At 44.8% G+C, this 11,687-nt stretch overlaps 1 protein-coding gene and 1 pseudogene across 1 annotated transcript; both read left to right on the top strand.

Annotated features, from left to right (window-relative positions):
• Window positions 1-7: 7 nt before the first annotated feature.
• Window positions 8-2,212, top strand: LOC135215143 (uncharacterized protein K02A2.6-like; annotated as a pseudogene).
• On the top strand, window positions 1,724-3,339 carry LOC135215889 (gastrula zinc finger protein XlCGF67.1-like). The gene is made up of 2 exons (XM_064250842.1): window positions 1,724-2,227; window positions 3,223-3,339. Exons 1-2 carry the CDS (start codon window positions 1,724-1,726, stop codon window positions 3,337-3,339), a joined length of 621 nt encoding a protein of 206 aa, XP_064106912.1.
• Window positions 3,340-11,687: the final 8,348 nt, after the last annotated feature.

Raw genomic sequence — 11,687 nt, 5'->3', positions numbered from 1 at the left:
TGACAAAATAGCGAGGTGGCGAGTTGAACTCTCATGTTTTCACTATGACATAGTTATACCGTCCCAGAACAGAGAACATATACCAGCTGATGCTCTCTCCCGCATTCTGTGGTGCCACTACTTCTGATAACTCGAGAACTTCATGAAATCCTATGTCACCCTGGGATATCTCGTATGATGCATTTTGTCCGGGGGCGGAATCTACCTTACTTGGTAGAAGAAGTGAGGAAAATTACCACCTCTTGCCAAGTGTGTTTAGAGCTCAAACCTCGATTCATCAAATCCTCGGGATTTAGATTTCAAAGGCCCAGTTCCCTCTCAATCTAGAAACAAGTACCTCCTCACAGTTGTGGATGACTTTTCAAGGTTCCTGTTTGTTTTCCCTTGTGCTGATATGACCACTAAAACTGTCATCGGTTGTTTGGTGCAACTTTTTGCTTTGTATGGCATGCCAGCGTACATCCACACTGACAAGGGTGCATGTTTTATGTCTGAAGAGCTGAAGGATTTCCTGATGAAGAAAGGTGTAGCTACCAGTCGCACTACACCTTATAACCCTAAAGGGAATGGTCAGGCTGAAAAATATAACGGAGTTATATGGAAAACTCTGACATTAGCCCTTAAGACAAGAAACTTTGATGTGTCTCAGTGGGAAACTGTTCTCCCAGATGCTCTCCATTGTATACGCTCCTTGTTGTGCACTTCCACGAACTGTACTCCTCATGAGCGCCTTTTCCCTATAGTAGAAGGTCCACCACTGGCCAATAGTTGCCTACTTGGCTCATCCAAGGAGGGCCTGCTCTCCTGAGACGCCATGTAAGATACAGCAAGAACGACCCCTTGGTGGATGAGGTTGAAATCGTAGGGGCGAACCCCGAGTATGCTCATGTGAAGCTTCCAGATGGTAGGGTGACTACGGTTTCATTAAGATATCTTGCTCCTATGGCTAGTGACAACAGTGAAAGTACAGATGCTGGGGTTCCTGTATCTCAGTCCGAGGTTCCTGAGGAATTGTCAATTGCGGTCTCTCACGTGTGGATATTGCTCCTCAGCATGACACTCTTCAGGAATCACGTACAGTCCCTCAACAGGTAGCCTCACCTCCTCCACTTCGAAGGTCAGAGAGAGTGAGGCAACCTCCAAAGTACCTTCAGGATTACTCCACGTGAACTTAACTGAGAAGGGAAGAATGTGGTAAAAATAAACCTGTTTCATATTAGTGGTCTCTATAGCTTTTGTTTACTTTCGTGGTTCCTTGCTGACGTGTCTCGCATTACAGCTGTAGACTCGCCAGATTATGGTACGTTGCTTGTTTCTTTGTATATGTTACTTATGTTGTCCCTTTGTGTGTTATATGTTTTGTATATATTCTTGGTTATACTGTCTTTCATAAGGAGTGTGATTTATGTACCTTCTTAGTTAACACAAGTGTTTATTTATGTTTATGTCTGTGTTCGACAACGTGTTTGTTTTATTTGCAGTGTACTACTGTAGTGGAATTGTTTACTGAATAAAACCTTGGTTCTGGTTACACCAGGTTTACTTCAATTGCATTGTGATTTTTGTTTTCCCTAAGGATGCTTACTTTAAGAGTTGTTATGAATGGTGCTGTTCAGAACTTGTTGATCTCAGATTGTTTGTTTTATTTCAGATTCTTCGAAACATAGGAAACTTCCTTCGGATCCTCACTAGGACTGAGTATTGTTCATAGAACATCCTGGAAATGGAAGCTGAAGAATCATCATCATTGCTGCTACTCAAAGATGAGAAGGAGGATCTGGAGGAGGGTCCAATTGAAAACACAGATGACAACTCTTCGTTTGCAGACTCATTCTTAGAAGTCAAGGCAGAACCTGAATTTTTTTACTATGGTGATTTTGATGTGAACTGTTCAACCCAATCTACTATTAAGTGTGAAAAGGACAGCTCTCCAAGCTGTGATGATGAGAGTGGAAAGGAAAAGATCTGTATTGGAGAAGAAAATAGACTTTTGGGTAGAAGCAACACAGCAAGGAAGCGATTCACTTGTACTGAATGCCAAAGGACATTTTCAAAAATTGGCGTGCTGAAATCCCACATAAGAACTCATATGGGAGAGAAACCATATACTTGCTCTGTATGTCAAAGATGTTTTTGTGGTTCAAGTGGTTTCATATATCACATGAGAACTCATACGGGAGAGAAACCATATACTTGCTCTTTATGTCAAAAAAGGTTTCTGGTTCAAGTACTCTCAAAATTCACATGAGAACCTACAGAGAAATATACTTGCTCTGATGTCAAGTTTTTCTTCAATTAATTCTTATCACATTTGACTCATACGGGGGAGAGAAACCATATACTTGCTCTGTATGTCAAAAAAGTTTTTTCTGCCTACAATGTAATCTCACGTCATGAGAACTCATACGAGAGAGAAACCCATATAATTGCTCTGTATGTCAAGTTTTTCTTACCCAAGTGCTCTCACAAAACACATGAGAACTCAATACGGGAGAGAACCATATAATTGCTCTGTATGTCAAAAAAGTTTTTCTGCTTCTAGTACTCTCAAACGTCAACATAGAACCCATACTGGAGAGAGAAACCATATACTACTTGCTCTGTATGTCAAAGTTTTTTCTCTATTCAAGGAATCTCAATGTCACATGAGAACTCATACAGAGAGAAACATATACTTGCCCTGTATGTCAAAGAAATTTTACTCAATTATCTTGTTTAAAAAATCACATGAAAACTCATACTGTAAAGAAACCATATACTTGCTCTGTATGTCAAAAACATTTTTCTGTTTCAAGTACTCAATACACACATGAGGAACTCATACGAAGAAGAACGTTTTACTTGATCTACTGTCAAAGTCAGTTTTTCTATTCCAAGTTAATCTCAAAAGTTCACATGAAAACTCATACAGGAGAGAAACCGTATACTTTGCTCTGTATGTCTAAAAGAAAAAGTTTTTTCTGATTCAAGTGCTCTCAAATGTCACGATGAGAACTCATACTGGAGAGAAAAACCGTTTATACTTGCTCTGTATGTTCAGTTTTTCTGATTCAAGTAATCTCAAATGTCACATGAGAACTCATACAGGAGAGAAACCATATACTTGCTCTATATGTCCAAGAAGTTTTTCTGTTTCAAGTCATCTCATATATCACATGAAAACTCATACAGGAGAGAAACCATATACTTGCTCTGTATGTCAAAAAAGTTTTTCTGTTTCAGTACTCTCACAAACACATGAGAACTCATACGGGAGAGAAACCATATACTTGCTCTGTATGTCAAAAAAGTTTTTCTGACTCAAGTCATCTCAAAAGACACATGAAAACTCATACCTGAGAGAAACCACATACTTGCTCTGTATGTCAAAAAAGTTTTTTGTACATTTAACTTCCCTGTCAGATATATACTTAGCTATAGACTCCGTCTTTCCCCGACAGAAATTTGAATTTCGCGGCACACGCTACAGGTAGGTCAGGTGATCTACCGCCCTGCCGCTGGGTGGCAGGAATAGGAACCATTCCCTTCTTCAAATCAGATTTTCTCTGTCGCCGGTGCCTACAACATCGTTGTTGGTACCTCCTGACTTGATTTTTGTATTTTCATCGCCGTTGATCTTCTGGACTGTCTTTTTGGTGACGTATTTGGATCTGTGGTTTGGCATACGCTTTTGTGGACTGTTTTTTGGATTTTGTTTCGGATTGTGCTCAAAATGTCTGACTCTAGCTGCGAAGTTAGAAGATGTGTGAATGAGGGTTGTTTGGGGAGACTACTGAAAGTGGTGCTCGGATCCTTCACAGTGTATGCAAGCGGTAGTACGGGGGTTAATGGGAATGCTCTAAAGAAATAACAACTTGTAATATGAATGCGGTTGAAATATGGAATGGTGGAAGAAATGGAAGGACTTCTGAGAGTTCCTACTTAATAAAGGGAAAAACTAGAGATAGGTAGGGTTTAGAAAAGATGCCTCTAGAAGTCTGAGTAGATCTTGCTCTAACGATCCAGTTAGTATAACTAACCCCAAATTAATTGCTTCCTCCATAGCAGGTTTCACCCATCTCCCATAGCAGATAATGCAAATTTCTGCTACGGGATATTGCAAAGAATCTGAAGACCGCAATTAAGAATGGATGGAGCTTAAAATGCAAGCCTCTTCAAGGGTAAGACCTGTGGGGAAAGGAACAGTGACGTTAAGTGTCCCCCAGTGTAGTGGAGGGTGCCGTTTCTGATCGGGCTCCTTGTCTCGCTCCCATCCTTAGACCTCTTCCAAGCTACCAGGCCCAGAGGAATAAGGAATGTCGACAGCCGTTAAAAAACGGAGGGTTATGGAGAATCCCCACCCGCCAATCAGGCGTCCCCTCGGCAGAATTCTGACTAGCATTCCCAGACTGCCCAAGGAATTCGCCATTGGAAAAGGCATCGTAAAAGAGAGTACTTTGCGTCATCCTATTCGTCTCCCCCGCAGGAGGAGTTTGGAAAAGCGCTTACGCTGGGTACTCGAGCCCGGGAACGTTCCATGAGGATTCGTTCCCTGCGAGAGGTAAAAGAGCCAATAGGAAACATTGGAATTTCTGCTCTAACTAGATCACGATCATCCTACGCCTTCCAGGGCGCATTCTCCTATTCCTGAAATAAGGGAAAAAGGAACAAACAACAGCGGGCAAGACAAAGAAATAAATTTCCTCCCCCCCCCCCACCCCTTAAAACTTAAAGCACGGAGCAGATCTCTTACATTTAGTAGGAGTTATTAAGAAAACAAAAGACCCTCCAGGGAAAAGTAAGAAAGCCTTTCTTCCTGTTAAGAAGATGCTTCGTCCGGCGTAGGGTCGTTCCAGACTCCAGGCTCACTCTCCTATACCTCTCGTCCCAAGAACAGAGGACCAATAACGGAATAACGGGACGGGAAACTCATAGACTTGGGTCCGTCAGCTACGGACAGTGAACACCGAGTGTCTGAGTCGGGGGACAGATCCCCAGGCTCCAGCCAGGCGCCGAGTGTACGACGTGGAATAGGAAAAATTAAGTGTCCTAACACGGACGGCGCCAACCAGACCAGACCCAGACAGGCAGAATTATAGTGTGGCAGACAGCATACGACCAGACCCAGCCCAAGCTCCACGATACGGAGAAACCCCCCCCCTGGAGCCAAGGCAGACAGCCAAGGACCAGCTAGTTAAGAAAAGCAAAAGTTGGAGAAGGAGGCCATAGAATTAGTACAGGAGACCCCACACTCTCGGGGCTTTTTACAATCGACTGTTCCTCGTACCAAAGCCTCGGAGAGGGTGGTGGATACCGGTCCTGGATGTGAGCAACATTTGAACAGATTCGTGGAGAAACAGAAGTTCTCCGCTTGGAAACTTCCAACTCGGTTCTTTGCTGCTCTAACGTCCAGGCGATTGGATAGGTCTGCCTTGGAATCTACAAGACGGCATATTTTCACGGTCCCTCTGCATCCGTCTCGAGGGGAAAATGTCGTACGTTCATTGATTGCAGGGAAGGTTTTTTTTTTTCCAATTGTCAGGGCTCTGTGCTTCGGGGGGCCTGTCTTACGGCTCCTCAAAGGTTTGTTTCACGAGCTGTGATTGGGAACGTAGGCAGCGGATGGCTTCATCTGGAGGGGGTGAACAATATCCCTTTATTTGGACGACTGGTCTCAATAAAATGGGGCCCAAAAAACAAAACAACCGTGGTTTGGAGGAACTTGGGGAAACTACTTTGGATCTCGGTTCAAATCTCTCAGAACTGCCTCGTGCAACCTCGAGAAGTCTCAAGGGGATTTTTTTTTTGATCCCCAGCCAATAAATTGGTCCCTTATCTGGGGATTCAGATGGATTCTCGGGGTTTTCCCCCCCCCCCCCTGAGCGTTTCCGTCGCAAGACAGGAAATTGCTCGAATGGGCTTGGAAAAAGTCTCAAACCTTCTTAGGGAAAGTAAACGAAGCCCAGCGAGGGAATGGTTTAACGTCTTCTAGGTACCCTTTCGTCGCTGGGAGCAGTTGTTTCCCATAGGGAGGCTCCATTCTGAGGACCTCTGCAGTTTTACCATGCCAAAGGATGTGGAACCGAAAGAAAGGGATCTTTCGGATTTTCATTTACCCTATCCCAACAATAGGATTTCAACGTCACACTTGAAGTTGTTTGGTTAACCCCTCTTCGAAAAGAACGAAGGAATTATCCCTCTCGATTCGGAAACCCTCATCCCGATGTGTTGTTTTTCCGACAGCCTCGGTGAAAACGGGTGGGGATGGGGCAAGCTAACTCTAAGGAAGGAAGGCGGAAGTGTCAGGCACCTGGACGAAAAGAACAGGGTGTCCCTGGCATATAAACGTGAAGGAACTTATTGGCTTGTTCATCTAGCCTTGAAGAACTTTGAGTCGGGAGGTCAGGCGGTGGGTAGTCCAGGTAAACTCGGACAATACCAACTGGGCTCTGGGCGTTACACTCCGAAACCAGGGGGGAACTCCACTCGTTCCACACTATAAACTAACAAGATTAGCGAAGAGACCTCTTCTGCATATGGGCAGCGGAACGGGTGCATTATGTGCTATCTGGACGAGGTTTTATTCAAGGAACCAAAGAATCTTAAGAGCAGACAGACTCAGCAGGGATAACGAACAGGTCCTTCCAACAGAGTGGACCTCCCAACTCAGAAACAGTCTCCCGAAAGCCCTCTGGTCCCTCTGGGGGGGGTAAGCCTCATATAGACCTGGTTCGCCACGTTCCTCCTCCAAGAAGGATTGGAAAACTTTTGCTCCAATAGTGTCAAGATCCCCCCATAGCAATAGCAACTATATGGCCCTTCTCATGGACTGGTCGGGCATAGATGCCTACGCTTTTTCCGCCCCGCTTCAATATCCTGGGGGAATAGTGCTAAGGAAGTTATCCGTTCCTCCGAAGGGAACAAGACTCAACCTCATCGCTCCCTTTTGGCCCCGCTCGAGAATTGGTTCACAGAGGTAACTGGGAATATGGACGGTGGAGTTCCCCATAGCTCTTCCCGAAAGGGTACAGATACTGCTCAAACAACCCCCACTTCGAGAGGTTTCCACTGGAAAACCTCCCCGCTCTCTCCCTTGAACTGGCCTTTCGATCTATTCGAAAGATTGTTTCAGCGCGGAGATCGCTTTCTCGAAAAGCTGCGAGTGGGCAATCGCCAGAGCCCGCAAGATCCTCTACTCTGGGAGGTTTATCAATCGAAGGGGGTGGGAATTCTTCCGTAGATGGTGTAGGGTCGAAGAAGCTGTCCCTCTCCAATACCTCTTGTGACTGATATTGCTGATTTTTCATTCTTTTCCTACGAGAAGAATCATTGCGTAGCCGTTTCGACCATTAAAGGAATACAGGAGCATGCTCTCGGCTTTGTAGTTCAGAAACAGGGGCCTGAGCATATAGGATAACAAGGATCTACCATGATCTGATACTATCCTTTGAAACTACAAAGACTAAGTCCTCTCATCCCACCAAACGTTGGAAGCTTGATGTGGTCCTTCCCAGTTCCTCTCTTCAAGATAAGTTTTGAAACCCTCTGAACTAAAGCATCTTTTCAGAGACCCCATCTCGAGGAAGTTGCAATTTTTCCTCTTGGCCCTTGCGGCACTGCCAAGATGGTCAGTGAAATACATGCAGTTGGACTCTCGGGTAGGTTTTTAACATGGAAGATTCTGCGGTTGTCTCTTTCCAACCTCTGTTTCTGGCCTAAAATGAAGAAAAAAAATAAAACCTTCTAAACCTTGGCCCAAAGAAAGTTTTGAGGTCAAAGGACTCTCTCCTCCTTGTTAGGTAGTTAGATGCCAGAAAGGTTCTCTCTGTCATAGTCATAGCACTGAAGTTCTATTTCTTAAAAAGGAAAGAGTCAACTTCAGGGTTGCAATCAAGATTCTATGGTGAAGCGGTTAAGGGACCCGCCGAAGAAACCAATGTGGCATTAGCGTTCTACGTTAGAAATGTTAATAACGGAGGTCTCACATGAAATGCCAAGAGGAAAGCCCTTGAAGCTTGTTTAGGGTTGAGAGCACATGAAGTACCGTGCAGTTGGCGACTTCCCTAGCCTTTGTAATAGGAATCTTTGTCAATGAAAGAACATCTTAGCAGCAAACAATTATGGAGATGCAACTCCTTGGATTTTGCTTCCCCATTACTTAAAGAACGTCGTGAGTGACATACGAGCAAGTGCTTCTCTCGTTGGACCTTATATATCAGCGGATACTGTGCTGGGACAGGGAGCTGGTACTTGATCCTTAAATAATTAATTGATTTTTAATTCTAATAAACGTTGGTTTTGTGGTTTTTATGGTTGTTTCTGAAAAGGATATTGGGGGCGGATAACTCCTTTCATTTCTAGTACTAAACCCCGGTTTTTAGGATCAGGTGATCGGGATCGGTGTTATGCTCTTTGCTGATGCCATTTGGGGCAAGGTGTTTTTTGTCATGTAAGTGGATAATTAAGGGACCCCATTGACAAAAGATCCTCTGGTTCTGTCGAGTAAGGTGGCATAAGACCCCCGGGTTGACAGGACCGCATCAAGAACTCTAGCATTGAGGTCACTACCTTCACTGAGGCTCTTGAGGCGATGTAAGCTCCTAGGCAGTAGTAGCCATGGAAGTCTTTCGCCGCACAGGTAGGAAACCGAATGGTTTTCTTAATATAATTGTTACCTACAAAAAGTATGTTGTTTTCCCGTCTATTCAGTTAATTTAGCTTTGTCTTTTAACCCTCCGCCCAAACAGGTGGCCAATCAGCTAAAGTATATATCTGACACGGGAAGTTAAATGACAAAAATTATATTGTCATGATAACAATAAAGTTTTGTACAGGTAAGTCCTCGGGTTCCGCCGGGTTCTCAGAACTTACGTGTTGTTTCGTGGTTACTAACGCGCCCCCATAAAAAAATAAAAAATAAATTGTTTTGCGTCGTTCCGTCTTAACGCGGTTTAGCGTCGTAAGCCAACGGTAAACCAACGCGAACTTAGTTGTCCGGGCGCACGGCAGAAGCAATACGCTTTGTGGGGTGGGTGCGGGGCAAGGAGGCGGGACAGGCGTCGCTTTCGCTATGCTCATTCCTCGCCCATACCCTGCCAATTTTTGGTTGGTTTACACTGCCTCCTCCTCTCCCCATCTGTGTTGTATCGTTTTTGTAACTTTTTGCTCTTTGTTCTGGCTCCCAAGCGCAAGGCGGACTCTTCCTGATGGTAGTGCAATCGAAGAAAAGAAAGGCCATCACCATGGATGGAAATTAAAAGTTTGGCAAATTATCAAAGCGATCGTGGAATGAGAAACTCCAACAAACACTTGGGATGCTCGCTTGGCCTTAGCCCGTTCGGATCCGTTGCTACCCATTTATCAAAGATAAAGAGCGCAATCGTTGAACATGTGAAAGGATCTTGCTCCTATGAAAGCGGACAGTTGATTAACTAAAGCAGCGTAGTGGTCTAATAATTGAAATGGAAAGGTTATTGGTGCTTTTGTTTGGGAAGGAACCGAAAATCACCGGGCGTATCCCATTTCCCTCGCCACTTAGGTTTTGATTCAGGAGAAGGGCGAAAAGATTGTTTGAAAGCGTTGGTAAAAAAAAAAAGGGGGAGGGAAGTTGAAAGTGAAGAGGTTTGTGGCTAGTTAGGGAGTGTGGTTTGATGCGATTTAAAAGGCTCGGGCCAATTACCATAACCTTGAAATTGGCAAGGTGAAGCTGCTAGGGGGGTTGGGATGTGAAAGCAAGGGAACCGAGTGAAATTTCCTTTAAAGGCGTTGTTCTGAGATTTAATTAAGGGGTGGGGGGTTTTATTCTGCTCAGCAAGTGTTTAAACGTATACGAGACAGGTTTGTTTTGGAAAACCGTTATGCCTAAACCGCACTTAACATCGCCAAGGTGAGGAGAAGTCAGCACCCGGTGTCACTAAAGCCAGCAAGGGGGGGCAGAAGGCTAACTTTAACCTTCTGGGGGTAATGCTGCTGGCGACTTCAAAATGAAGCCCTTGTTGGTTGTATCAAGCTTGAAAATCCAAGGGTGCAACTCAAGGGCATTTGGTAAGGTGTCAACTACCAGTAATTTGGAAGTCCAACCCAAGAAGGGCAATGGGTGACACTTGCAGTGTTTGAGGACTGGTTGCGTAAACTATTTTATTGTTCCCAAGTGTGGAGCGGTATTGCCGCCTCCCAAGGGTTATCCCCTTTAAGGTGTTGCTAGTGCTGGACAATGGCCCCTCCTGGACACCCTTGCCCAGCTGGGTGACCTTCACCCCTAATGTCAAGGTGGTTTACCTTCCACCTAATACCCACGGCCCTTTTTTACACAGACCTATGGACCAAGGAGTGATTGCTTCGTTCAAGGCCTAACTACCTACGAAGGACAATTGCTATGGCTTTACTGGCCAACTGAAACCACGAAGGACCTTGACTCTGAAGGACTTTTTGGAAATCCTACAACATCCTTGATGCTGTAAAGAACATTGCTAATTCCTGGGAGGGGAGGTTAAGCAAACAAACATGAATGGTGGTCTGGAAGAAAATTTGTCCTCAATTTATGTGAAATGATTTCCATGGGCGTTTGAGGACACAGTTTCAAAGCTAGTTGTCAAGAACGTTGTTTGCTCCTAGCTTAAGGAAATCCAATTTGGAGATGGAGGTGATTGATGTTACAGATCTGCATGGAGTCTCGATGGCCGAGGAGTTTATCTGCTGGAGGACCTGCTGACAAACTGGTAGAAAGCAGATAATAAGAGGAAGAAAAGAAGAAGCACCCGCCCCAGAGCGCTAAGGCTTTCACAAGGCTCAGGACGTTGATAAGGAGTTTGTTTGCAGAGTTGCAGCAAAGAGCGTTGTCAACTTTGAGGGGGCCTCGGGATCCCAAACTTGGGACAGGGTTCACTAGGTTTTTCCAGAGGCGTCATGGGATTTGGTGATGCAGTGTTGTTACAAGGAGATCTTGGATGAAGAGGCTCCTCTCTTTGTTCATACTTAACCTGGAGCAGTATTTTAAGCAAGGTAGAGGAGGCCTGCAGGCGAGATCCTGTACCCCTCTACCTCAGCTGCCTCTGGCTAAATCCACAGACTCCCGCCTGCCCCAATACATCCATCAGAACCTTCTGAATGTTCTGCTAACCCAGAACTCAACCTGCCCCCAGTATTCCTGCCACCCATTCTTGGGTTCGGTTCGCCTACCTAAACCGAAATCTCCCACCTGGCCCCAAGCATCTCCAGTAGTCTTGTTTCTGCCTCACCTCAAGAATCACCTGCCTACAGCATCTCCAGTTAACTAGTATGTTCTGCCTCACCTCAAGAATCATTGCTGCCTCAGCATCTCCAGCAACTTCTGGAGTTCTTTTTCTCTTCACTAACCTCCCCCAGTCTCTCCAGCAACGCAGCTTCCTCTCCAGTGTGCCAAGCCAATCAAACTAATAAAAGGGTAAGGGAATTTGTTTCTCTCGTTGTTATTGATAGGTATTTACAATTAAATCCATTGTGGTTATTTCTTTCAATGTTCCTCGACTTACGCTGAAAATCGGGTGTATACGAACGCATCGTAAAGAACGGATCAACGTCGTAACTCGAGGACCCCCTGTACATACTTTCCTGGCGATTATAATACATTTTAATGGCCCACCCAGCCTCCCCACCTCATGGGAGACAGGTTGGAAGAGGAAAAAATCTGATTTGAAGAAGGGTGAATGGTTCCTATTCCTGCACCCAGC

The sequence above is a fragment of the Macrobrachium nipponense genome, chromosome 5 (assembly GCF_015104395.2).
Source record: "Macrobrachium nipponense isolate FS-2020 chromosome 5, ASM1510439v2, whole genome shotgun sequence".
Classification (NCBI taxonomy): domain Eukaryota; kingdom Metazoa; phylum Arthropoda; class Malacostraca; order Decapoda; family Palaemonidae; genus Macrobrachium; species Macrobrachium nipponense.
Note: the sequence above shows the minus strand (reverse complement) of the source record. Positions and strands in the feature narration are given on the sequence as shown.

Bases quoted from the DNA above. Each gene is read 5' to 3' on its own strand.
- LOC135215889 (XM_064250842.1), top strand. From the start codon at position 1,724: ATGGAAGCTGAAGAATCATCATCATTGCTGCTACTCAAAGATGAGAAG. The intron at 2,228-3,222 runs GTACTCTCAAAA...TTTCTGTTTCAG, and splicing joins AAAAAAGGTTTCTGGTTCAA to TACTCTCACAAACACATGAG.